The sequence below is a fragment of the Symphodus melops genome (assembly GCF_947650265.1).
Source record: "Symphodus melops genome assembly, chromosome: 5".
NCBI lineage: Eukaryota > Metazoa > Chordata > Actinopteri > Labriformes > Labridae > Symphodus > Symphodus melops.
The window spans coordinates 21604703-21632420 of record NC_136695.1 but is presented as its reverse complement, the minus strand read 5'-3'; the positions used below and the strand labels follow the sequence as shown (position 1 = coordinate 21632420).

The 27718-nt window shown below is 42.9% G+C and overlaps 1 protein-coding gene across 3 annotated transcripts in view; it reads right to left on the bottom strand.

Moving 5' to 3' along the window:
- The window catches only part of grin2db (glutamate receptor, ionotropic, N-methyl D-aspartate 2D, b), a 53935-nt gene that overhangs the window by 15039 nt on the left and 11178 nt on the right, over positions 1-27718 (bottom strand). Inside the window, exons 2-14 of one of the 3 annotated variants that reach the window (XM_079344266.1) lie at positions 22589-22927; positions 22129-22335; positions 19712-19978; positions 15541-15869; positions 14320-14434; positions 9969-10174; positions 9212-9380; positions 7690-7843; positions 7098-7223; positions 6054-6283; positions 5550-5710; positions 3490-3559; positions 3259-3376 (exon numbers count right to left, since the gene is read on the bottom strand). In XM_079344266.1, coding sequence (XP_079200392.1) covers positions 3259-3376; positions 3490-3559; positions 5550-5710; positions 6054-6283; positions 7098-7223; positions 7690-7843; positions 9212-9380; positions 9969-10174; positions 14320-14434; positions 15541-15869; positions 19712-19978; positions 22129-22335; positions 22589-22876 — 2440 coding nt within the window. In that variant the 5' untranslated portion in view covers positions 22877-22927. The remainder of the gene's footprint in view (positions 1-3258; positions 3377-3489; positions 3560-5549; positions 5711-6053; positions 6284-7097; positions 7224-7689; positions 7844-9211; positions 9381-9968; positions 10175-14319; positions 14435-15540; positions 15870-19711; positions 19979-22128; positions 22336-22588; positions 22928-27718) is intronic. The other 2 variants (XM_079344267.1, XM_079344268.1) reach the window with 2 other exon arrangements.

The following is a 27718-nucleotide window of genomic DNA, read 5'->3' as shown; positions in this document are numbered from 1 at the left end:
TGGGGCGCTTGATGAAGCTGGGAACCAGGGAAGCAGAGATGGGGGGCAACAGGCTGAGATTGTGTCATTATGACAAACAGTGGAAACACTCTTCATCTTGAAGAGAATGAAAGGAGAGAAAATGTGAAGAGAGAGAAGTGATAGGATGAAAAAAGAGCAGAGGCAGAAGATCCTAATCATTTAATTGTGCTGCAGAGTTAGTCAGAATCCCCATCAAGGTGGTAAGCTCTCAGGGATCCAAGATTCCCATCTGTTAACCTATACCATCAACCAGGCAAGACCGCTTCTCAAACTACTCTGTCTCTGCCCAAACTACTCGAAGAATCTCACCGGCCTAATGAATATAAGCTGCCCTGCTAAACCTGTGGTTGGCTGTGAGGTTCGCTGGTGTAACCATAGTGATAGACAGCCAGAAGATGCAGCGTACGATTCAAAATGGAATAACAAAAGCTTTATGTTACTCTAGCAGCAACAGCGGGATGAGCAACACTGCTATAATAACCTGCACACTGCCGGCTCCAGTGGCTACAGCATGGTTTAAAAACTGAGGAGTCACGCAGTCACTCGCATCACTAAACTGCTCTGCAAACTCAAGGTCTGGCTTTTAATTTGTGCCATCAATAGCCGTGCTTGCATAGCTTAGATGAGGCTGACTCAGTCATCTGTGTGATCCCGCTAATGTGTCTACTGTAGAACATCATTAGCCAATCAGCTGTGGCCTACAGCTAAAGCAACAGATAAACACACTGCTGCAGCCCACTGGCAGACTCCTTTATCAACTCTTGGTACCAGTTTGAGTCATACACTCAAAGACATAGGTCTTTTTCATTAAATCCAGATTATTGCCCCAATGAAGATTGTTTGCATATTTGACATTCAACAGCAGCTGTAAATCTAAACAGAAGCCTAATGTGAAACAGCCAGTGTCTTCTTGAGAGGTAAACATAAATAGGTAGTTTCATGTCTGATCTCCACTTCACAAGCCCCAGTTGAATCCCTCCTCTAAGCTGTAAGTCTTATCTCCTGGCTTCCCTGCCATTTGACTTCCAGTGATTCATCCTGTGCTCCCTCTTTCACCACCTGACTCTTTCTCATGGCCCCTGTTTTATTCCCTCTCGTAGACCTGTGTGATGGCAGTTGTCTCTACCTCTCAGTCACAGCCAGCTCAAGTCTGCCAAATCTGACAGGTGTGTCAAATCCACACTCCACCTCTGTCGTTCCTGGCAGGTCAGGTCAGGTAGAGCTGGCACACTGCAAACACAGAGCTGGCGTACCCAACAAAGACATATTTCAATAAACGAAACTGTATTTGTGCGTCTTCGTTTGTGCATATGCAAATGTGCAAGTCACTTTGTTCATGCTCTGGATTTTGCCAGTGTGCCAGATGTGGCAAGAAGCCAGACATGTTCAGAGACGCTGAGCTCCACAGTTGTTGTTGAGCAGTAAACCATGACCCTTACAATCCTCTCCTTTTATCACAACATGACAAACCTCTCGGCATTCATTGCAGGATTTCTAAAAAAAACAAAAAAAAACAGCCTGCCAGCCAAGAGCTGCAAACCCAGCTACTCACATTTTTTCTAATATCTACTCACTGAATAATATATTCTTGGAATCAAAATCCCAATACTGTGCAGAAAAAAATAGGATCTCATGAAAGGGAAAAGGGAAATCTTGCTACTCAGCAGTTCTGCCTTTATCAAAAAACAGGATGTAGTGAGATCAATGGATCGCCTTTTAAAGCTGTGCTATGAATCACCAGAGACTGCAACAAGAAGAACAATACACACGCAGGCTTGACAAAGCAATGCCGGACATTTCTAGTGTCCCTCTAGTGTCCCTCTATCCTCTTATACGGCTGTTATATGATATTACTCAACACTGCCAGTTACAATGGTGATGTAACAGCGTGACACGGTGAGCAGAGCTAAAAGGTGTGATGTTGGGTCCTTGAGCCGCAGGGCGATTTTTTGAGATGCAGCCTTTGAGGGCATACTGAGCCCCCTCCCTCCGTTCCTCCCTCCCTCCCTCCACATCCAAACAAACTAATCCTCTTCCTAAGTAATCCACTCAAATAATGCCAGCATACAACTACAACCCTCCACATTCAAAACCACCCTTTAACTAGATCCATCCTGCATACACAGCTGAGGTTTTAGGGTTTTTGCAACACAGAACAGAAGCAAGGACAGGGGCACACACCGGGAATTAAATGAAACAACAGGCACAGCATGTTAAGGCTGTCTGGGCTCTTTTGTTTTTATTACCCACACACATACACACACTTTCCCAGGTCCAACAATTCAGCTCCAGACACCAGCCTTATTTAAGAGATCTTGGCACCAAATTGGCATTATCAGTGTGTAAGCAGCTAAAGTGTCTGCACGCCAGAAGCAGCTAAAGGGCTTTGTCCGCCACGCCATAAGCAAAGCTGATTTAAAACAGGAGGAAAAGCCAAACAAGCAGCATCGGGTTGAGACAATATATTTGTGTGGCGGACTGTGTAAAATGACAATCAAGAATTAGTGTACTGACAACTAGTGCTAAAAACAGATTAGAACCATTTCCCCGTTGATTAATCCTAAACACATTTGTTTGAGGACAAAAAAATAGCACGTTTATAATGTTCACAAAAATGATTCAATTATCTTATATGTGTGTTTGAGTATCTCATTTTTTCTTGAGCGCACCCTTTTCACATCTTATATTCAGGGTATTTTCAGGTGTTTCTCTTCTGTTGTTTTTTTTTCACACTTCCTCACTCTCAGAACCAGTCTCAGATAATCTGCAATGGGTGTAAATCTGTCACAGCACAAGTTGAGATGATCCTTTTTAAAACATTGACTCACAAAACTGAATCCTTTTTTTTCTTTTTCTTTCAACAGCCAGAGCAGGAGAAGGAAAGAGAGTGAACGTTGGATAGATTTGAAGAATAAAAACAGGGAAGGGGCATGTGCACATTCATCATGGGAATCATATCTGCAATGCTTGGGACAAACAAATGATATTCATCTTGACATCAGCGCCCTCCTACACATCATTATTGTCTCTGTCACAATCAAAACACCGTACAGTCATCCCTCAGTTCACCTTAAATCCCCCATCCACTGCTCAAGATCCTCTTACTCATCTACCCTGTGTCCTTCATTCACCCCTAACCGTTCTCACTCTATTTGCTTTTTTCCCCTGCCATATTACCCGAAACCCTCTTTTGGCCCCTCCACTGTCCTAATTATTTTCCCTTCCCCCTGTACTCACCATCTCCCACCAGCTGCAGCAGGGCCAGGTCAAGAGGACGTTTCCAACGTGAGTTTTTGTGCAGGGCGATACCGTAGCCTGTGGTGGCAAAAACCTTCCCCGAGCCTATGGTCATCACCTTGGAAAAAGGACATTGTGCAGATATAAAAAAAAAAAAAAAAAGGCTGATCGAGATGCAAACATATTGATCTCAGTGTGTGAGCACAAGTGCCTGAGTGAGTAAGTCCTTACCTTACAACCTTCGTCCTTCCTGGCCATATAGTTCAATACTGCAGCATCATAAATAAAAGCATCCAGTTTCCTGTAAAGGGATCAAGAGAGAGTTCATTCATCATTTAATAGGAGAGAGGGAGCAGAGGGATGGAGAGACAGGGAAGGAGGTATGAAGGTGGTTCTCTGTGATGTACCTGGGAAAAGAATTGGGCTGCAGATATATAGGGCTGACAGGCACAAAGAATGATAGAAAGGGCATGAAAAGTTAAATCATAACAAGAGAAGGGAGGAAGGGTGGAATAGTCAAGCAGGCTTTGCAGAAAGAGTGAAGACACAAGGAGAATAAAATAAGGGAAAAATGTGTAAGGGAGCAGGAAGGTGGTGTGGGTAGGGGGGTGGGAATTTATGCTGTGCTGGGAGAGCTATGACAGGGATTGGGGGGAGGGAGGGGGGGAGATTTACACACTTCAGGGGAAAAAGACATGGGATAGAGCCAGAGAGTGATGAGGATTATAAAGTTTAAATACAGACACATAGAGGAGGCACACTGAGAGGAGGAAAGAATGGACCAAGAAAGGGGAGGACCTGGTAAGATAAGAGGTCAGATGAGGACTGACAGAGAGGATGAGATAAGCACTAAAAAGAAAAAAGACAGCAGAAGAAAAGCAAAAGATTCCTTATTTTCCTGCATGCTAACACTGAGTAATAATTGTGGTGTCAAGGCACAGGGGAGGGATACATGGTGACAGAAGCTTAGGATGAAGTAAACTGGGATTATCCAACATATGACGGGTGATAGAGATTCCACTACAAAACTAAAGAGGGAACTGCTTGCAGTGAGTCAGGGGGAGGATAGCAGTGAAGGTGCAGAGCGAAGAGTAAAGGTGGGGAAAATCAGTGCAGGAGAAGCAGAAAGTGTGACAGAAGATGTGAAATGTTATTCAGAGTTGAAAAGAATGCCGCTGTGTGTGACGGCCTGCTAGTGACAGAGCGCGAACACAAACTAAAAAAAAAAACTGAAATATGTCTCCACCAAAACCAAATAATAAATTAACCCTGCATATATAACATACCATGGCATATTTTTTTTGTTCACTGCATCAATAAAAAAGCAGTTAATTTGTTTCGGTATCACCATTCTGGATTGTATTTCTGATTACATAAGGACAGTTTTTAAGCAAACCTAATGTAGGGAAGAAATTCTTCTCTTGCATAAACAGAAGAAAACTTAAACATGTACAGCTCTATGAGAGCCTGACAACTTTATCTTCTTGAAGCAGATTGTGTGATATAATCACTCCCACACATTTATAGAGCGACTTTTTAGTGAGATTGTTCTGTGAACCAAAGTCAAACCAGATTGTCTAATGGCCTGTGGTCGGAGTTTTTAGTTTCATCATATTTCATCAGAAGACAACACAGAAAAAATCTCCGCCATTTAATGGCACTCCATGTACTTGAACTTCATGGGTGTGGATGGATACTTTCATTTCAAAGGAGAGAGAGAAAAAAATAGGCTTCCAGAGTCTATTGTAATTTTTTTTAAATTCTTGCCTAAATTGTTAACTCTGATCATGACAAGCTCTTATAACCTCATTTTTTCACACACATTTTGTAAACATAACCTGAAGAGTCCTGATTTATTGAGGTAGAAAGCAATGCATTGATTTAACACAATTTATAAGCAGATTGTGTCTGTCTGTTTATAAAACAACAAACCAAGATCAAGTATCCAATATTCTTCATTGCATGATATTTCCGTTTGGACAATTGAGTCTTGCTAAATGTTTTTTTTAACTGATAAATCTGTTCTTCATAATTTGTCATATGAGCATTTTGATTATGTTATTTATTGTCTTGCAAGCAGAAAAACGATGTCATGCAAAGCATAATATAGTTTCAATGTCGCCAGAGGAAGGTTTAAGTGACTTTAACAACTTCCTTCATTTCTCAAACAAACATTTGCAAGCCTGCCTTAATGGAAAATCATCCACTGGAAAATAAAAAGACATGAAGAAAGACAAAGATAAATGTAAAAGTCAGGGAATGAAAACACACTTGCTTTATAGCACACATACCCGGTCTTGAGGTTCAGTATTGCATCTTCCACCCCTCTCTGGTTGTATTTGCCCATGTACTGGTGCATATCTGGATAGTTGGAGCGGATGTTTTTTTCAGTGCTCCCGTTGGGCACTGTGCCAAACTTCAGAGGTGGGTACTGCTCCTCGGGATGTTGAAACTAGCGGAGCAACGGTTTGCGAGAGAGGGAGACAGAAGGGGCATGAAACACACCAGGCTGTGCACCGAGCTGTCTGACCTATTTCTGTCCACATTTCAGACTAACTTAAAACACTATGTGCACAGACAAATCTTTAAAAGAGTACAGTCTGTGGACTTAACTCCCTTATTCAAGTATTTGAGAACTGTGGTAATTGAGCAATGCTAAATGAGATTTTTTTTCATTTCTAATTTCCTGAGCTTGAATCAATTTAAACATTCAAATGCACAGGATTTGGCTCACTCTAAGTCTTTAATTCCCCTCCTCCTTTCCCCACTTAATCAGTATTCAAGCAGTGAGGTACCTTTTTGTCAGAGAGGCCTGACACTGTGTCAATGTACTCCTCCTGGATCATGAAGGCAGCCAGGTTAGCAGTGTAAGAGGCAAGAAAGATGACAGCAAAGAAGGCCCAGATCAGCACCATGATCTTGCTGGTGGTTCCTCTGGGGTTCTCCACTGGCACTGAGTTGTTGAAGACAATGGCCCACAAAAGCCATACAGACTTCCCTATAGTAAAAGTAGACCCTCCAGACTCTAGCCAAAACATGACAAAGGGAAAAGAGAGAGAAAAAGAGGAAGAGTTTTCATATCAACATTATCTGAGTGCAGATTAAGCAGCAGGTTCCAATTAAACTTCGCTGGGTGATCTGTAAAATGGGTTTGCTACATATTAATATACCTAGCAGGCTTTTTGACACCAAAGCTCATAAGACGGTGACTTTACGTTTCGAGGCTGACAGCTCTCAATTCAGCTGCTACGTGATCTCACAAATAATTAAACCACATGGTGCAAATCAAGATTCAGAGGGCTCAAACACCTTTATACGACAGGAGTTAGGGAGAAAGGAAGGCGAGAGATGAGAGTGAATGAGAAGGATATATGGGAGGATGACAGAGAGGTAAAATTATGTAGAGCGCAGCAATCATGCAGTAAAAGAGGCGAGTCAGACAGGGTATTGGACCAAGGTATCAGGCATACTGAATATCACAGGGGTACAAACTATGCTGTTGAATAATAAATGGCTGCTTCAATATCGAGGATATTTGGATGCAGTTCAACACACTGGAGGTATAATTTCCTCTTTGCTGAACCCATAGTTAAAGATTCAGGAGGGCACATTCAAAATGTCCAGAAATAAAAATGTCTTCTAGCACATTTGATGTAACTGAAAATAACAAGAAAATAAATTATACTCAATACATAAAAAACTCCTTTTGGTATTCTTAAATGTCGTTCCAGGAGTGAGTTCAAAGTTGCTCCATTTGACCTGTGCGGCAACAGTGATGGACTGCACGTGCAGCCATCGATCAGGCTGAGAAAGAAAGACAGCTTAGACCCATCACTCACTCTTGCCATTCTGGAGACTGCGATTGTAGCCCACAGGGCTGAAGAACTCAAAAATGAAGACCGTCACAGCAACCACGGTCAGGCACATGACAAACATCATCACCCACACGGCTGGACTGTAGGGCTCTGCATAGAGACAAAAAAGGAGATTTAAATGGCACACATAGCATAAGGAACTTTGAAATAGATTGAAATTGCATTATTAAATAATAATTGATGGCTGTATTAGCATTATCAATACAAATAGACCTTTCCTGTCTTATAATGTTCTATATAAACAGAGATGAGCCTTGTACGCAGTGGAAAAAGAGACCACAAAAACACACATTCTCAAGAAGTCCATAAACTTTTTTACAGTCATCTCAATGCACTTTATAAGCCAATAACAGTGATCCCTCCCTGGAGCTTGAGTCTGCTGACAGAGTAAAACTATGAGTTGGGAAGACACTAGCAGCTTAGAAAAAGTAACAGCTAATCTAGATGTAAGGACCAGCAGCCGAAGACTGGGGCGTTTTATGCAAACTCAACACTTTACAATTAGATTAGATTCTGTACATCAGCGAGCAGCCCTCGCATAAACAGAGCCTCTTACCTAAGAAAGCGGATGGTGAGACAGTTCCGTTGCTACGGGAGACCATTACACTGATCCCCGTCTCCACAAAAGGGACAGAGAAATCCACGACCTCTGATCTCTCCTCATTGATAGTCAGTGAGCCAATGGCCATGTCCGCTCGCTTGTATACCACCTAAAGGGGAAAAGAATAAGTAGGAATATCATTATGGGAGATTCCTGTAGTATTTTAAATGAAGAGAGGCATTGTTTTACAGCCTGAATAAATTATTTTCACAGTGAGAGAGTGACATTTCTGTCCCCTGACCCTTAGTAGGCTTGCACATGTGGAAATGTGAGAAAGGCCAAGGATTCAATCTGGTACAAATACTGAACACTTGTCTCTTGTGCATCTCTTTAGCATACAAAATGAGCTAAGGCACATCTCCTCCTTGCCACAATCTAGAAAACCTGAAAACCGCTGTGTCTGCTGATTGTACAAGTGAAATGTTAATCTACATTAGACATGGCACATCCGCTCTTCAGAGCAAATCAGCAGAAAAATGAAGTGAAGCGGGAAGCAAGGCACACCTCCTCCCCTCAACTCTGCCAAGTCCCTGGATTACCTGATCAAAGAATGGTAGGCTTGGAACATCTGATCAAAGGCAGACATTAGTTTGAGAAAACAAAATTCACTTGGCCTCTTGCATGTGAAAACAGTTTCAACAGACACGACTGGCCCGGGCTCAAGTTATGAATGAATAAGCAGAAGAGCTCTGTGGATCTGTTTTGGAACCTGTGACAACTGGCATTTGGCAAGTTTCCTCTGGGACAAAGTCAGAAACGGCAGGGTGCTTCAGTGACACAGCAGCCCCGGTATCGATCTCAGTGTGTCTCTGAGCATGTGTGCGTGCTTATCGTTTGTGTGCCTGTTTTTTTGTGCCAACATTTCTGTGTCTCTCTTGCTATGGGATCATGAACTGCAGTCAGTGATGCTAAAAGAATATCAAGGACTAATCACAACTAGGCAGGGGGTGTCTGACAATGTGTTTAAGTGTGTCATTTTATTTGAATAAGCATGTGACTAAGATAAACATATTGTGTAAAAGTGCTGGCAGAAAGAACATGTTGTATTCAACACAAATAGGCAAATAAGAGAGATAATTTGTCCCTTTAATTTGTGTAACTCCAAATTGTTTACTCACTTTTATCTGCAGATCTGTGTATGTATGCATTTGTTTCAGTATAGGGGTAATAAATGACAGCTGCCCGATTGCTGACAGTGCCTAAGTGGCCATAACTCTCCCAGCGATTGATGTGACACATAGCGTTTAACTGGTCACCCAGGACACTGGAGCACAGACTGTGGAATGCTACATTGCAGCTTGTTTACTGAAAATGCAACACAAGTATGAAGAGGCACAAAATAAAATCACACACAAATACACATTTGACACATAGACAAGGGACACAGAACCAATATCGAGTACACATTGCTCACAAATGAAGACAGGCGGAACCACAGTCAACAACACCCCACACACAGACTTTTACAATGACTTACCTCTCCAATCATGCCGTTCCAAACCCCGTCAATTTTCTTGCCATGTTTTCCATTGGTCACTAAGTAAAGGTCATAGGTGAAACCAACAATCTTGGCCAATCTTTTCAGGATGTCAATGCAGAAGCCCTTGCAGCACTGCTTCATGGGAGCGACGCCCTCATGAATGGCACTGCGGATAAATCACAAAGAATCAAAAAAAAAAAAGAAATTGCTGAACAAATCATTCTAAAAAATTGCACACTGGTAGGAGTTTAAGTGTGCCTTCTTAATATTGAATGGATCTAAAGAGAAAAGAAATGAAAGCTAGCAAGAAAGGAGAAAATGGTCATTTCAGAGAATATTGTAGCCAAGCCCTTGGTGACAGGTCTGATCGACCAATGTTGGATAGTTGCTGTCATCCGTTCAGAAGCTGATGAACCATAAAGCTCTACTGTGGCCGTATCTGATTCCAGACCCCTGAGTCATTCCGCTGATCCTCTGGAGAGCAGTCCCTTATTGATTACGGTAGGGCAGTGAAAAGACCACAGTTTTGATAGGTGATTGATGTCTCCTCAATTGGATGGCACCACGAGAGCTCATGAACTTCATACAGGCCAGAGAGAGATCTGCTCTTGTTTTTCATTTTCCATTAGACTTTATAAATTTAAATCTTCTTGATTATCACCTGACAAATTTCTGTATGAACCATTATCATTTCAAATTAGGTTATAATATGTTCTAATGTATGGGTTTTACTTAAATCCAAAATAAAACTAACCTGGCATTAAGGGGTCTGCGACAGGGCACTGAGTCTCGGATGCAGGTCCCAGATGCAGGATCCGCCAGCTCTACAATGACAAATGGCCTTTCCTCCAAGGTGACAACTCGCAGGTGCTGGGCATCATCGGGTGGTTTAAGGAATGGCCCATAGCGGGACCAAGCTGGGTACCGAAGTCTCAGCACACCGTTCTCCCACCAGCCTACCTGGGGGAACAAACAAAAGAAATATTAGAAAGTAATAGTACGCAATTAGCAATATTTCATAACACTGAAAAAAAGCTGCATGTTACACTTTCTGCTTGTCTTTAACTTTGCAATGGAACAGATATTTATTTTGCTACAGTGATTTGAGACAATCAGTTCCACAATGGAAATTGCCTTAACACAGTGCTTGAATTGTTTCATGCTTGAATGTGCTGTATACGTTTAATAGTTCATTTTTGCAAGGTGGACTGAGACTATAAGCTGCTTATAGCTCTCTTTTTAGCTATTGATAGTGAGTTTAAAAAATAAATACCCAAACTAGTTGATTACCTCGCTTTTACGTATTCATTAGAGTAGGCCTACAAAGCAAAGACATTTTCCCGAAATCAATCACATCGATCATCATGGAGAATAAAGGCAAAGGAATGGCTAGAATCAATGTGTTTTGCATATAAGGCACTATACAGGTGTTAGTCATGCAGTGCTGGAAGCAGCCAAAGTGTCGACATTTTTCACCTCAGTTTTACAAAGAACAACCTAAATGGGAAGAGAAGGTGGTTGCCTGAAAACCCTCAATGCAACACACATTTTATTATCCCAAATGATGCGGTCTGGAGGAGTCTGAGATGATTGAAAATCAACCCGACAGACTCAATAAAAGCAAAATAGCCTGTAAAAATATTTTGATATACCGTATGGCTATGGTTACACAATAAATCATTATCTACAGTCTATGTATTATACAGTTAATTGTTTCCACTCCCGGTCCTGAATATTCATTGGTGTAGGCTGGAAGCAATGATCTGACGTGGATTTGCATGTTCAAAGGCTTCATTGTTTGATGGAGTTAGAGCAGTTATGCAGACATGTTTGTACTAGTCATTTAACATAATGTCAAATCACACATTTAACAAAATAATAAGTTTCCATACAATGAGTAGTAGAAGTCACTTTGAATAGGAGGAGATACAGTCGCTCAGCTCACAGATTCCTGCTTGCACCAACAACAGGTGTTAACTGTAAAGCTCTGGTAAGAAAGTAAGTTCTGTAAGGTCTCTGGGCCTCGAAATAGAATTGACCCAGAGAGTTGGTTTGATTTAATATCGTCTGTTTTAAGATGATCCTTTTTGTGTTTAATGATTGAAAAGGCACATACACAGTGGGATTATACCCATGGTGTTCATTGTCCTTTCTGTATGATTTATTAAATCTGTTTTGGAACGATGCCCTGAGACAACATTGCTCTGTGTCCACTACTGACCTGAAAATGTCTGTCAGGCATTCCTGAAGCCGTATCATTGTTGTCACTCTCTTTTTGCATTGTATTTATGCACTCTGCATGTGCTGGGTGAAAACAACTCAAAGTCAAACCACAACAGTGACGATTCAGTGCAGAGTTTGGGATTTTATTTCATTTTATTTTTGCCAACCTGCTTCAAACAGCAACTCTTGACACACTTTGGCTTGATCACCTGACGGAGTCTTGTCTAAGCATGATAACAAGTGTAGCTGAAGCAAAGGGAAGAGTTCATAGAATCTTTAAACTCGTAGAAAAACATATAAAATATGATTTAAAGGTGAACAGTTACAAAACAAAACTCCTGATTGCAAGTGGAGCCCAAGCAGGTCAGTCTGGTAAAGGAAAGTTGGCAGCTTCTGCCTGTCTGTGTAGTGCATGTGCTGGCAGAGAGAGGAGAGTGAGGTATCAACAATGACAGAATTTTGTCTGCACTTCGACCGTAGCTTTGCACATCCAATCCCTCTACACTCAGGGAACACAGACAGGAAACAGATAGTGCTTACATAAGAAAACATTACTTACTATCAGACAAATAACTAGAAATCCCCCCCCACCCCCACCCCCGCACACATAAATGTCAGAAAAAGAAGAGCCAAATCACATCTTCAGACTTTTACAATTACTGAGAGAAAGCGTTCTGCTTCAGAGTAAAAGTTTTAGTAATAATAACTTTAAACTAAATTGTGTGAGCCTGTGGAAGCTGTAGGCAAAATTAATAAATGATCATTCATTTCTAGTTTATATCCTGGAACATACCTCTGTGTTGTGCATCTGTAGCTGAAACAAGCCATGCTAATTCTGGACAACCTTCCACACTAGTCTGCAGTGTTTCAGTAAGCTAAGCTGGGTGCTCCCGGGCTCAAGGTAATGGTGCAGTCATTGTAAAGAGAACATTAAATATTCAGGGAGAGCCGACAGCGTGGATGTGCATAATAGGCAGATACATGCGCTTATCCTGATTGTGGGTGTGCGTGTATATGCAATAGGTTTTATGCAAGAAGGATGTAGCCATATTTGTATAGGCATAAACTAAGTGTCCTAATTTGTGTGCACACATGTGGATGTCAGTGAGTGGGTTCTGAGTGTTTGAATGTGTGTGTATGTGGGCGGGTTTTGTACCCTGGGTTTGTACAAAGTCGAAGGACCAGCACAGGAGCCTCTAATTGAAAGGGATTTGAGGGATATGGCAGGAGTCAGCATGTTACGACACGCTGAGACTGGACTCTGGTGGGCTGTTAAAACCAGCAGGAGGCTGAGAACCACCAGTGTGTGTATTTATGCGTATGTTGTCTGTGATCTTATGTGGGGGTGCATCCGTATTTATAACTGTGCGATGTTTGTGATTATGTGCTGTCGCGAAATATATGTTGTGAGGATGCTGTGGGTCTCTATGCATGTAGTGTGGAGGTGCTACAGTGTGGTTGAGAAAATGAGCATTGCTCTCTCCTCCTAACCTGACAAGCTAAAATCCCCATGTATTAAAGGGGAAACATCTCCAACAGGTGAAAAGGAGTCATATTCACGATTTGTGAACAAGCCACAGCTTTATAGAATATGCATGACATGCCAGGGGTACTGGTGCTTGCTCGACTGTGAATTTGGTTATGTAGACAAGACACTGAACACGCAAAACAATGGTCTACAACCAGATGGTAATGACACCCAGGAATCTGCAGAACTGTTTAAATCTGCATTTCATTTTACAGTTAAAGTCCTTAAAAAAACAGGCAGCAAATCAGCAAGGACAGATAAACCAAGCACATCCAGAGCATTGTGTCTGCAGAAAGACTGATAATGAACTATTAGCGCTTAAGTGTACAAGACTGTTGGGCTGCAGATATTAACTACTTTCTTTGTCGATTCAAGGATGGATTATTTAAAGATTTCGATAAATACAATTATCATTTACCAATATGTGCATATTCAGTCGGGGAAAAAAAGTCTTCCTCTGTATACTGGCTATGCATTGCGCCACTTCAATAATGTCAATGATGGGGGACTGAATCAATCCTTATGTTATGTACAACTTACACTTTCATCCCTCTGCTGCAGCTAATGCAGTCAGTGAATGGGAAATTGAAACTTAAAGGACTGTTCTTATTTTACACAATAACCTCTTGATTTGTATAACTCAGACTGCAAAGCCTCATATTTGCTAACCGTAACCCATTTATAATCTATCATCTTGCACTGATTTCTTGCACTGAATTCATTTTTAAACACTGCTCCATCACAATATATGCCAATACACGTGGTAAAGCCTTTACATGGCTTGCTTATCCAGACCAACATACCCCGAACACACAGAGATATTCAAGTACATCTTCATTTGTAAGAGCATTATAAATACTGATGTGTGCGTGTGTGTGTGTGTGTGTGTGTGTATTATTATATACAGTATTGTGTGGGTGAGGTTTCAAGAGACAGCAGAAGCTGATCAGCACAGGGGAAGCAGACAAAGCACGGTCAACAGCCAGCATTTTTTCGCTGCCTCAGGCACCAAGAGCCACAGTGAACTTTACATGAAAATGAAGCCATGGGATCTTACTCTCCTCACTGTCAGGTTTATATTCTTATTCAGATTCCAAAGCAGCACAGATATGCTCCTCAAGCTCACATGGAGAGGTTAAGACCCAATAAGAATGTTGCTCTCATCAGCATAAAACCTGCTCTCGGTTGAATTGCTTTGGGCGCCCTGTCTTTGCTTTTGTTCACAGAGAACAGTGTTACAGTTTTCCATGAACACATTTGAAGACACAAATAAAATATGTTAAATGATAACTATTCTCAGAGAGCAGACGCAGGGTGCAGGCTAAGGAAAAAAGAACCAAAGATATGTCCTTACATCTTCCCATCCACGTCCAGGTGTCCAAGAAATTACATCCAGGAAGGGGTTGGAAAGATAACCGTCAACATTGAAGGAGTAGTCTCGACCACCAAGTGTGATGTTGCTGAAATACCTGCATGGCATAGGATGAAGACCCAAAGAGAGGGCAGACAGTAAGTGTAAGACACTACAGCAGTCAATAAGTTGTGTTTTGTTTGAAGAGATGAGGAGAAATAAAAATCATATCATTGTTGTTTTTTACAGTAAGCCTGTCCTGCTCTTTTCCTCTCGTAACAAAGTCACAACACCTCTATGAGGGCTTGTCTATTAGCCATATATACAGACAAATGATCAGACACACAGAAACATGAGGCTCTTTGAAGTCCAACAACTGTCACTCTTCGAATGGGCTGCAATCTCTATAGTTTGTCTGAAATCAAACAGGAGAAACCCTCTAATTGTTTTCCTCATGTCAAGTTGCTATTCAAAACTTACAAGTTGTTGTATTTTACATGACAGAAATCCTCATTGGAACAGCAGCTTGTAGTTACATATAGTGAACAGCAGGTAGCAGTGCAAAAAGAAAATGTAAATGAAAACCTCCGCCTCTGTTCTTTCAGATAGTTTATCAGCAACGAAGGAACTATCCATTTATCATTTTTCTTTTAAACTGGTCCACTGTTGCTGTGCTCCATTTGCTAAAACTACAAGTGTGGCTAACACTGACTTATCTTGCAGCAGCCTCTTAATCTAAAAAAAAAAAAAAAAAAAAGAACTAAGATGATAACCAGAGCCATTGTGCTATCTGTTAGTGTGCTGCTGTCTGTTTGCACAGCCTATGAGGAATATATTAAAGCGGCCTCATTAATATACATGAGACATGGTCCACTTGCTACAGATGCTGGGATAATTTCGCCAACTCACAACTACATGCACGAACAACATCTATTTTGCATGGATGATAGCCACCTCCAAATTCAGATATCCCCTGTGCGCCTGCTCCCTTACACTGAATCAACCAACTCCACCCATATACCTTGCAGCTCAGTCTGGCTCAGAACCAACTCATTTAATAGAATACACCTTATTCTGACTCTTTTTTTCCTCCTTTTCTTCCCTTTGCACAAGACCTGTCTGGATCCTGACAACTTCCTTGTACTAACCCTGCAACCTTAAATTTCCACTTCTGTCCTCCTCACATTTTCCCAGCTTTCCTTTTTCTTCCCATCTCCTGCTCACCTCATCCTGCCTCGAAGTCTCTGGGTCTGATTGACGTCTGTCATGCAGTTGGTGACAAAGTTGGGCCCTCCCATGGTTCCATAATCCTTTCGCATCGCCACTGCCCCGTGAGTCAGCACAGACACACCCCGAGCAATCCTCCGGCGAGGTTCGTCCCTCCACCCCTGGGGCCGCACGGCAAAAAGAGCCCGAGGCAGGCCCTCCATGCCCAAACCTGAGAGAGCCGGCCCCACGGCAAACCACATGTGTGAGGCTCCAGCCTGACCTGCAGCCCAGGCGGCACGGAAAACCAGCTCAGCCTCCTCCTGGGAGCAGTACAGCAAACGTACCTGGAGGTACATCAGGAAGGCAGGGAGGGAACGGGGATGAGGGGAGACACACACACACATACACGCTAGTGAGATAAGGAGGGGACAGGGGAGACGTGGAGGAGAGAGACAGAGGGTGGGAGAAGTAAGGGGAGACAGATAGAGCTGGAGCAGAGGTGTACCTGAACAGGGAGGGAAGAGGTTGGATGGAAAAGGCCAGATCGTGAGGAAACAAGGAGGTAAGAGGAGAGATAGCTGTAAGCTGATGTGATAAGGTTTATGGGAGTCGGGCAATGATTCAGAGAGAAGAGCACCAGAGAGAAGGGAGACTGCATGGCTGAATCTGATGTGTGCTAACCAGGTTGTTTTTAGGACAATAGGGTTCACTGCTTAATGAGCTTGGGACAAGTAACAGTGATGAAAACTGGAGTAAAGGGAGAAGGGAAAAGGCAACAACTGCGAATGACAGAGCGCAAATATAGAGAGGGAGGCCGGGGTGCGAGGGGGGTTAAAGACCAAACACACCTGAGGGAAAACAGGAGGGAAGAGGTTATGTTATTAAATCAGGATGGAGAAAAGACCTCGAGAAGAGAGCAGGAAGGAGTTTAAATGAGCAGATGTATAGAAGTCATCAGAGGTGGAAAGCAGAAGTGACAGTATAAAAGAAGAGACGGGAATGGTAGAGAAAAGCAAATGATGACACATTTTGGTGAAATGAAGCCTGTGAAGATAAGAGAAATTTTTAAGTAGGAGGGGTGGGTTGATTGAGTAAGGCTGGAGGGAGCGAGCGAGAGTGAGAGAGCGAGAGAGAGAGAGAGAAGAAAACATTAATGAGAGAAATACAACCAAGAAAGGTAGAGCAGTGACAGTGCAGGAGCTTTCTGTTGCAAGTCCGGAGGTAAAGAGGGGTGAGGAGAGAGAGAGAGGAGAGGAGAAATTGACCAAAGGGCTTTAAGGGGTTAGAGGGGAAATGGAGAGTGGGAAGAGATTGACAAGAAGAATATGGAGCTGAGCTGAGCAGAAAGACCAGTGGGGTGGGGGGAGGGGGGGGGAGTGGGGGGGGGGGGGCGGGGGGGGGTCAAATGCTGACAAATACCCAAGAAGCATGAGGGTGAGAGAGTTAAGAAATATGAAACACGTGAAAAATGACGTTGTGAAGAGATAGACAAAAGGGAATTGAAGGAAAACAAGGAAGAGGAACAGGGGGGGAGTCAGTGAGACAGACTGAAAGCACATTTTGAGGATTGTGCCTTCATTGAATTTTGAACTGTAATGGCTTGGCAAAACAATCCCGTCTGTATGCCAATAAACCTCCAGTGAATTAGCCAGTGACAGAGGAAGGAGGAGGAGAAATGATGGAAGGAAGGAGGACGAGGGCGACAGAGAGGGAGACTGAATTAGGGAGGGAAATAGAGAAACTGAGTTATAAACAACACCAAATATCTAAAGAAGGAAATGGAGAGAGAGGAATATACTACAGAGCGACAGAGCGCAGAAGAAGACATACTGACACAGCAGAAGCTGGAAAAGGAATGGATTGAAAGATAGGCAGTGAGAGATTTGAGCAGAAATTGACCCAGAGACCTGCGTAAGGACGTCTATAATGCAGAGGCCATTACCGTATGTCGCGGAGAGAAAGAGAGAGAGAGCATGTAGTGCAAACAAACACTGCATCGCTAAGCAATCAAAAGCATTTATTAGCCCTTTATTAGCACAGAAATGTTATAGAAGGGTGTTGTTGTGAGAGGCAAGAAGGTTAGAAAGCAAGCACTGCGAATCGGCAGCCTGCTGCAGGCAGTATGTTATATTAACAATGACACAAGCGGAGTAGTGTCTAAGGAATCGAATACACATGCGCACACTTACAAATACCAATACACAGAGTCACGGACACACACAGAGCTGCAGTGGCCATGCTGGGACATGAGCGATGACATTGAGACCCAAACTAAACTTAACCATCACAGAGCTAAGTTTGTGGTCAGATAGACATGTAGCAAGAGGGATGGACAAATGAAGTGAAGGAATGACAGAGAGCCAAACAGAGATGGAGGTTAACAGGAAAGCAGCAGAGGAGAGTGAGCTTGTCTCCAGGCAAAGAAATGCAGGAAGGGGAGGTTTGGGGTGGGGGATGTTGGAGCCAGTAAGGACACAGAGATGGGTTAAAATTTAGCAGGGGGTCAAAGAGGAGGTTACAAGGAGGGTGACCGGATTAAAAGACAAGATAAAGGAAGTGTCAAGGTGAGTAAAGGGTAAAAAAAAAAAAAGAGAGAAAAGAAGCAAAAGAAGTAAGAATGAATATTTAACAGAAGTTAAGAAAATAAGAAAAGACTGAGCAAGATAGAGGAGCAGGACAGGGACCAGGCATACAGTATGTAGGGATGAAACACACCTGAGGTACAAGTCAAAACCACAAGTCATCCTGTTCAGTAATGAATCAATGTTAATTTGGATTTGGGTTTTTTTTTAATCATCACAAAATCAAAGATGGATTGATACTGTTATCATCTAACAACATCAATCGATAGATATCTCCAAAGACGGTTGACAAATTAGGCTCAGAGAAAAGTGGAAGAATAGAAATGATAAAAGACGTCACATTTCTAGCCTTGTGTTGCCAGATTTCACGTCTCTACACTTTTAGATCTGCTGGTTAAATATCTTCAGGTAAACATTGGACCTCAAACTAAAGGAAAAACACACCACCGCTTTTTATTCGTATGTAACTCACATTGTCAAGTGTCTGGGGGACTTTTTTTTTTGGTGGAACATTTGGACATCTACAGGTGAGCCTTGCTCCTAACATAGTTCAGTCTCTGAAATTACCAAAAGAACTAAGCAGCCTTGCTTTATGCACCATACACATTTTGAAAAGCTTGCCTTTAGCAGTGGGACTTTTCTAGCTTTGACATTTTTTTATGTCATTCTACATTGCATGTATTTGAGATCTGCAGCATGCAGTACACAAGATTAAATTCTGTTGGAAATGTAAAGTCTTCATCCTGAAGAGAGACTTATCATTCCCAGTAAACATTGTAAAACGGCAGAATACTTCCAAACACACATTTTTTTTTAAAGGCTGGTGGAGAGCTCAGAGTTTACAACATGGTCCGAAATTGAACAAAATGTTTCAAGTATTGCCATTTGATGAAATGATTCAGCCATGAATATTTCACAAAGTGAAAACATGGTAAATAAAACGTGAAGCAAAATTCAACCTTCATTGGGGGTTCACTCGATGGAGAGCGATCTAAGGCTTGTTGAGAGTATTCAACACCAACATTAATTTGGCCTTCTACACTTCGGTTTGAAGTGAAATGAAATGTGCTCATTGGTTCAAGCGTGTGCCTAAGTTTGGTTTATCATACCTTAAGTGTTAGAGGATGTTTTTAGATCATATCGTTATCAATAAGAATGTTTCTTGCTTTGGTTGTTTCTCGGCTCTGTTGTCTTTGTCTTGTATGTGACTTGGCTAAGTTTTGTACGGAGGTGCAGCTGTAAAATCAACCTGGAAGCACGGGGTGTTTTCTATTTCCTCTTACTTGCAGATGTTTAATAAAGAGAAAACTGTCAGTTTCAAATAACTCTTGTGCAATGTTGCACATCAACCAGCTAGCACATCAGGCTGACTAGTGGTTTTTGTTGTACCGTTGAACTCTTTATGACTTGGCAGATGGGAGGGGAAGAGAAGAACAGAGGGATAGAGGAGAGAGGGGAGAGAGATCCGGAGGGACAGAGGGAGAGACGAAGAAGGAAGGAAAAAGCTGGGAAGCCACCTGTTTGTCAAGGGGGCCCCCGATTATACTTGCAGCACTTCCTCCCCTTTCCTCCCCCCTCTCCCCCCTCCCTCCCCCCTTTCTCACCTGCGCCTCGTTCTCCTTCAGCAGCCTGCGTGTGCGTGCCCCCCCAGGGTCATCAGTCACGTTCAGGATCACCACACTCTTCTTCTCCCAGCCGATGAACGAGCCGTCCGTCAGGCCCTCCACCACAGACAGAAAGTCCTGGTAGCCATGGTGACGTGTACACACCACGGAAAAGGCTGTCCAGTCATACTCCTCCAGCACCTCAAAGATGACCTCTAATTGGAGGGCAGTAGAGGAGCTGAACTGGAGAAAGATGGAACCTGATTCCTGATTAGGGGAAGAGAGCAGCAGATTTGGTGTTAAATCTCACAATAAAACACAATTCATCCTCTGTTATTGTTCTGTGTCTTTAATGCAGCTACAGCCCAGTTAGTAACAAACTACATGTTCACTAAGTCTGCTGCATTTTATGCACAACAAAGAGACATCATGGGGATTGAAGTTTTTTTTTTTTTTATGGAAAAGCTGCACTTGTGCAGCTGCAGGGCTGAAACAACTAGGATGGTTGCTCAAATTCTCTTATGACGTCCAGGAGGGAGTGTTTCTAAAAAGTCTGTTCAGGGAATGGGAGGGGATGAGGATGGCGGGGGTACATCTTCAAAGGAAGTTCATCAAAGTGCTACAATTTAATTCCTCAAGAGTAAATGGTGAAAACAGTTATTTGTAAGCACAACATGTCATGCTTTTTGTTTCTTTTTTTCCCCCGTATGGTGGTGAAAAGCATGTGCAACTTGTTTCTCTGGTACATACACACTTTCACACAAGCAGAGCACACACACACCCACATCCTTATTCACTCATACAAACATTCATGCCTGCTCATTGTCTCCCTCCAAGGAACATCAGAGAAGAGCGACAGCCCCAGTTGGTGCCATTTACAGATCAAACACTGCAGAGTTTCTGCATATCGGCGACCCTGACCTTCAACTCTCCCTCCATCCAACCAGCAGTTCCCCAAACCTTTTCTTCGCAGAGAGGATTCATGGCATTGTGACATTGTAAGTTGTTATGAAAATGTTTTCCTGGCTGTCAGGATTCAAGTCAAATTGGAACACGTGCACACTGCACAAGCATCGTCACTCATTTAGCGTCGTATGTGTAACCGAACTTTCTTTATATACTCAGTAAGAAAAGAATAATAAGTAAACGGTACCCAGAGGTATAACTTCTCTGGCCACGTCTTTGGAGGTATTTGCAAGGCAAGCCGGCTTACAGCAGCAGCAAATGCCGTAATGCAGCTAAGGCAACTCTCAAGGGACACATTACTCAAAAGGCATATGACAAACAGAACAGTCTGTTACACATGCACCATGTCAGCCGTGAACAGGAAAAGTGATGTCTGGAAGGACTTTGACAAAAAGATGACAGTAACACGCTTGTCATAGAAATATTTGTTTGATGCTCAACCACATGAGCTTAAAGCTCAAGGAGAAACAGCAGAGACAGACAACAGACAGTCTTGCTTCACATCTTCACGAGCCCTGTTAGCAATTGTGTTGTGATCATACCAGAGCAAAGAAGATTAACGTGCTGATGATGAACCTGGTGAATGGATATACATTATTCTTCAAGGAACTTTTGTACTATAAAAGGAGATGGGGACCTGCAAGCTGATGGCGTTTGTTGAGCTAGAATGAAAGGCGCCACGATGGCTTACAACAAGCTACCGAGATTGGAAAAGATCTATGAGGGAAGAGCATCAGCATTTAGTGCAGATTCACAACGGGTTTATTAAGAAGCTGTCAACACACATCAGACGGATCTCTCCACAGAGCCAATTATTACTGTTAAGTATTTTTTCACAGAACGCAGAGCCCTAAAAAAAAATCTTGTTCATACTACAGAGCTCTGTCTTGATGTTTTCTATATGTTCATACAGTTTAGGCGCAACTAACCCTCCAGTACATAATCACCACTTGTTATTCCTTCTGGGATTTAAAGAGGAGCAGTGCACTACAGTGGGCCACTGGTAATGACACTTTATTCTTTGATAACACTTTATCTTTGGTTAAACTTTTGGTATAGCTGCACTGTCGTTTATTTGCTGCTCTGTGTTTGAATTGATCCCCCGGGGACAAATAAAGTTTTCTGAATTGAATTGAAGTCCGAGTCTAACAACAAAATGTTTATGGTAAAACTATATAATCAGTAATAAGTAAATGCTCCTCCCGAGTTATAGGAAATTAAGCAGCTCTCCCCCTCTTACTTTTCTCATAGTCTGATCGTTCCATGGTGATTTATTTACATCACACAGCTTATTAGCATTGTTTCCCTTGCCATGCCTCACATTTTGACCTACACAATCATACATTTGTGACATCTGCACTCCTTTTGTAACACACACACACACACAAACAAAAAAATAAATACACTCATTCTTCACACTCCCGCCCAAACCCCAATCCCCCAACTCCTACCTGTGGCATCCTTCCCAGCCCCACTCCCCCTCCTACAGCCACAATGGGCAGTCCTGTTTGTGCAGAGACAAACTCCAGCATGGGGGCCAAAGGACCCCAGGCCGTGCGAGGGGGCCGTTCCTCTTCATAAACCAGACCCTGCAGAGGCCGCGCTGCCAGAAGCTCACACAGCTGGGACAGAACAGTCTTAGGACTACTGTCATTCACCTGTGAAAGGTTGAAAGATGAGAAAAGAAAGCCACTAATAGAGTTGTCCAACTCAGGTAGTTTGTTTTAACTTTGTGTTATTCTGGAGAAAATATCTAATTACATGACATGACTTGCTAAAACTAAAAAGTCACCAGTGCTGCCCATCCAACTCAAATAATGGGAATGAGTAGCAATAATGATTAGCATTGGATTTTTTATTTTTTTTTAAGTAAGACTAAAAGAGCAGGAGGTTAAGCAGGAAGTGTCCAACCTGTAGCCAGATGACGTTAGCAGAGCCCCACTGGGTGACCACGCTTTCCCCCAGGGAGCCATACACGCGGCCAAAGCCGGGGTAAAGCACCCTTCCCCCAGACCCCGCCACCGCAGCTTCTGCCTGCACAGTAGCACCAGCATGGATCACGGCAATGTTGAAGTTCATCATGGCACCTGCATCACGCTCCCGCGGGCTGGGCCGAAGCAGGAGGTGTGGGGAGGCGTCCACCTGACCTGCCCACTCTGCCAGGACCAATAGGAGAGAGAGAGTAGGTATGGCGACCATGGCAACCTGCCGAGGGGGGAGGCAGATATGTATCGCACTAAGAGAGGGTGCCTAAAAGAAAGAGATAGAGCAAGTACAGGAAGTTGAAGAAGAAAAAGGAGAAGCAAGAGAAGATGTCATGGAGTTAGACTTTGTTTTTTTTAAGAATAATATGCAGCACAGGAGACATGGAATCAACGGACAGGAGGTAACGAAAGCAAAAAAAAAAAAGAGTTGAAGAGAAGGCATGAAAGATAGTAAGATCCACATCAGAGATTGAGGACAGGCAAAAATGTAATCATTCTGATTTCAATCATCAGATTATAAAAGTTGGTTTTGGATGGAGACAATACTGGACAATGTTGAAATGTAAAAAGGTAAAGCAATGACGAAGAGGAAAAGAAAGCAGGACTTAGAGAAGATGAAATGGTTGCTGTTTAGGCTGCACGTTGAGAAAGAACAACATGAGGAAAAATAGAAACTGGCCGTTAGAGGCTAGGAGGGCAAGAGGGGGAGAGAGCTAATAGCAGACAGAGACAAAGATGGGGGCGGAGGTGGTTATTGTGCTGCATGAATGATAACAACAATTAGGATCACTGTAAACACACTCGCCCTCACACAGCTGCAGCGATGCACAGACAAATGCATGCAAGCTTTTGAAATTTCACACACGCACTTAGCTAAGTGCATGGCGACACTCTCGCCATAGTGCAGCCCAATGATTTAGAGATATGAGGGTTAATGCACAGCACACAAACATGTACGCACACAGTCACACAAACAACCAAACAGAAAGATAATGACTACCTGAGCGATAGCAGGCTTAATATGTGTATTGCACACACACAAAAACACAGCACATCATTTTCAATTTACTTCTGGTGCCAACTGCCCTCCCTCCCTTTCTCCATTTCCTTCTCACTTTCTCCTCGCTCCATCTCTCGGCTCGGGCTTTTCATATTCCCCATCTCTTCTCCCAATTTTCATGGCTTCAGGTAGCAAACACAATCACATTGATTAACAGAGGCCAGCTGACATAATATTCCTTCCAGAGTTATACTCCCTTACTGTGCTCCCCCCCCCCCCCACACACACACACACACATACATGATTTTTCTATGTCTCCATCCAAACCTTTTCTGTTAGTTATAATCTGCTGATTCTTTGACCGCATGAGCTCAGAAGCAGAAAAAAAGTGATTGAGAGGGAAAAAGTAAGGGGAGAAAAAGGAGTACAGTAAAGAAGTGAAAGTTGTGAAAAAAGAAAAAGAAGTATACGCTAGCATAGTTTGTATGGTCTGTAACGGACAAACTGGTTGATTAAAGAAAGGAACAGAATGAAAAAGAAGGAGAAAAGGAGAGGACGAAGTGGGGAGGGATGTTGAGAGGGGCCGTACAATATGTGAGGAGAGTAGCAGGAAAAGAAATATTGATTACCAGGATGTGTATACGTGTTTGGCCTAAACAAATACACAGCCAAACCTGTTTTGAGTGGCAGGACTCGGTCTGTGTACTATGTGTGTGATGTGGGGGGCTATAGCGAAAAAAAGAATAGTGGTGAAATGAGATAGAATGAGAGGGCGAATGAGGGGAGGCGGATAGATACGGGTAAGAAAAGAGATGGAGGTATGGAGAGACACGGAGAGACAGACCTGTTAGTAGGAGAGAGGGAAAAGGAGAAGGTAATGATGAAGGGGAAAGGAGAGAAAAACAGCGCTTTGTTGTTTGTTTGTTTTTTGTTGTTTTATTTAAGGCAAGGAAGATGTGGCAGGAAGGAATGGGGAGGACGGAGAAACAGAGAGAGAGCAAATGAGAGAGCGAGAGACGAGGCTGCAGGAATACGGTACATCATATCATTTGGAGCTGTTTTTCAAGAGTGCTGAGCACTGAGCCATTTACTGTTCGGCCTGTCTCTGTATTTCACTCTCATGAGGTGTTTACGTTGTGTCCTTCCATCATAGTGGGCCTTGTGGGAAGTGTGAATGCAGTGTATTAGTATCTACACAGTATCCACTTTCCCTGCTGAGTGTGTCTCTTCCTGCAATCGAACATGCAAGTGGCACATCTCAGCAATGCGGATGGCAATAAAGCAACAATATAGAGGCTATAAGGCAAATATAATTAGATCATCACTAGTATAATAATATTGTAATATATTCTTTTCTTGATCGGGGCTCCATTTACTACAATAACAAAAAAAAGAAGAGGAAACCTTTCAAATTGTAATAAAAAAGATCTTGCTTAGAAGATTTATAATGACTCTGTCGAGACACATCCACCTACAATCATTTGCTTTCTAAACCTTTCAATAATATTAACATTTACATTGAAGTATTTGTACTTCACATTGTTGATCTCCGTAATGAGAAGCTCACTGTATCTGCGGCATAATTATTTTTCCGCTGAGTCTGCTCAGTTTGTCTTCTGTTGAGTTTGTCTTCTGAAGCAAAGAAAGTGGAATTTTGAGCAGCACAAAAGCCGGCGTTCATGCCGGTGACTGTTAGAAGCAAACTAAAAACACCTTGAGGAATATTTACCGAGCACTTAAGAGCAGGAAAATTCTCCGGCTGACAGAGACAGCTAATCAAGAAGATGAGAGAGAAAACATTTACGCAGGCGAGCCAGCCTCTTCCTCGTCCAAAATACCCAACCCATCTCAATCAGTCAACACCTCATCATATCTGGGCTCTAATGTTTCATTTAAACTGCATAATGAGCTCACAGTGATTCCAAATTATTACCTGTAGGAATTATTGTTTACTGTGGTTGCAGATTATGCAACAACTTATTCACCAGTTTTAAAATAACAAAACAGGTTTGGAGCTTTCGTTTGCTGAAGGCAAATCAGCTACTTTAAAGGTATGGTCCTCTGTAGAGAATTACACTGAAGCTCTTGTTACTCTTGCAAACACCAATGAAGAATTAAAAAGTTGTGTATAGCCTCTAAACAAAAAATGAAAAATTGATTCTGGTTGTCAGTGTGATGGTAGAAAAATAATCCCAGTATTTAGGAGCTTCATATCCCCTCTGCTCCATTAACTGTACATGATACAGCTGCAGTGAGCGCCTGCGGTGACTCTGGAAGAGCGAGTCAAAAGAGAGGAGTGAGCCGGTTGCTGGTATCCACACCTCTCTGAGCCCCGTTCTCCTCTGAACTCCAGTAGAGGCAGCCTGCCAGGTCTGTGCTGCATCGGCTCTGCTGGGGAGATGTGAATTGGGAAGGGAGCCTGTGGAGTCGAGAGTGTGGAAGTTGTGGATGTGCAGTGTTCAGAGGTTGTGTTCTGCTCCACATCGGAGCTCTGCTGCTTCATTCCAGTCTGTCATGCAGAGTAATGGACCTGCTGCCTGTGGCACCAGATGCACTAAATAAGCCCAGGCCAGTTTTTCACAGCAAACAAAGCATCTGAAGTATATGCAGGCTAATATGTAGTCTAGTGTAAACCATTAGAAGAAATTGCTGTGTCTCTGAGTCACCGCAAGTGCCTACAATACGAAACCCTCCCCTGAAGAAAGCTCTCATTTTCTCTTCTTTTCTTCCTCCATTTGTCCACATCTAAGACTGCAGCGTGCTCGAGAACACTGCTGCATGTAGCCTGTGTAATTTCCTTGGTTCCATTGCTGCACCATAGTGCTAGATAAGATAAAGTGCCAGTGCAGTGTGGTGCCCACAGTGTGTAGACATGCAAGTGTGTCACTGTCTGTGTGTGTGTGTGTGTGTGTGTGTGTGTGTGTGTGTGTGTTTGTGCGTGTGTGTGTGTGTGCGTGCGTGTGTGTGTGTGTGTGTGTGTCGTACAGGGTAATATGGCAGTGTGGGGGAGCGGAGGAATGAAGAGAAGAGTGCAGCTGTAGCTCAATGCTCCTTGTGTTAATTGGCCCATACTTCAATCACAGCCACTGGAGTGTGTCCTCTCTGACGAAACATATCCTCTCTCCCTCTCCCAATCTCCCTCTTTCTCTCCCTCTCTCTCTCTCTCTCTCTCTCTCTCTCTCTCTCTCTGTCCTGCTGCACTTGTTCAGCCACTCGTCCACTTGCGTACACACTCCCACATGGCTTACACACACACACACACACACACACACACACACAATCACTCACTCGAGAGAACACTTCCAGACACACTCCTTCACTCAGTCTGTCTCACTCATTCGATTTGGTCACTCATTCATTTATCCTTTTATTCATTCATTCATTTATTCACCATCTCACTTACAAAAAAAACTCCTCTTCTTCCTCTCTCTTTCATCCACAACTCCTTGTCTGTTCCTCCATACTCCATTCCGTCCCTCCGCACAAGTCTTTGTCCTGCACTTCTTTCACTCTCCGCTTCCTTCGCTCCCTCACTTCCTCCCTCTTTCTATCTCTTTCTTTTTCTTTGATTCCTGTTGAGAAAAAGAGCCACCAGGCAGGCAGCGGCTCTTGTTCCCATTGTGCAGAGTGTGCAGAGTGATCGGCGAGTAGCGCAGCGTGCAGCAGCAGGGCGTACAGTACTGTATGTTTTTACTGCATGGCTGTACAGCAGTAGTTAAGCTTGCTGCTGCCTCTGCTGCCGCTGCCTCCCTTGGACTTGATCGCTGTGGCTATCATAAGCCATTCTAGTTGCACAGTCTGAGCCATCTATCAAAACCTTGTGACACCAACTCCTCACAGGGAAAAGCAACACACGGTATTCATAGATTACACATGCCACGGGCTGATAAGAGCTCAGCCGGTCGCTTTTCTAAATGTGACACCATTTTTTATTTGGAACAGTTAAATTTAAGGGGCTTGCTGATAGCGAGTGTGAAAAATAAACTGTGCTTTACAACAATGAGACATTTGCACAGGGGCAAACAAATATCTAAAGGTATGTTACGTATCCAAGAA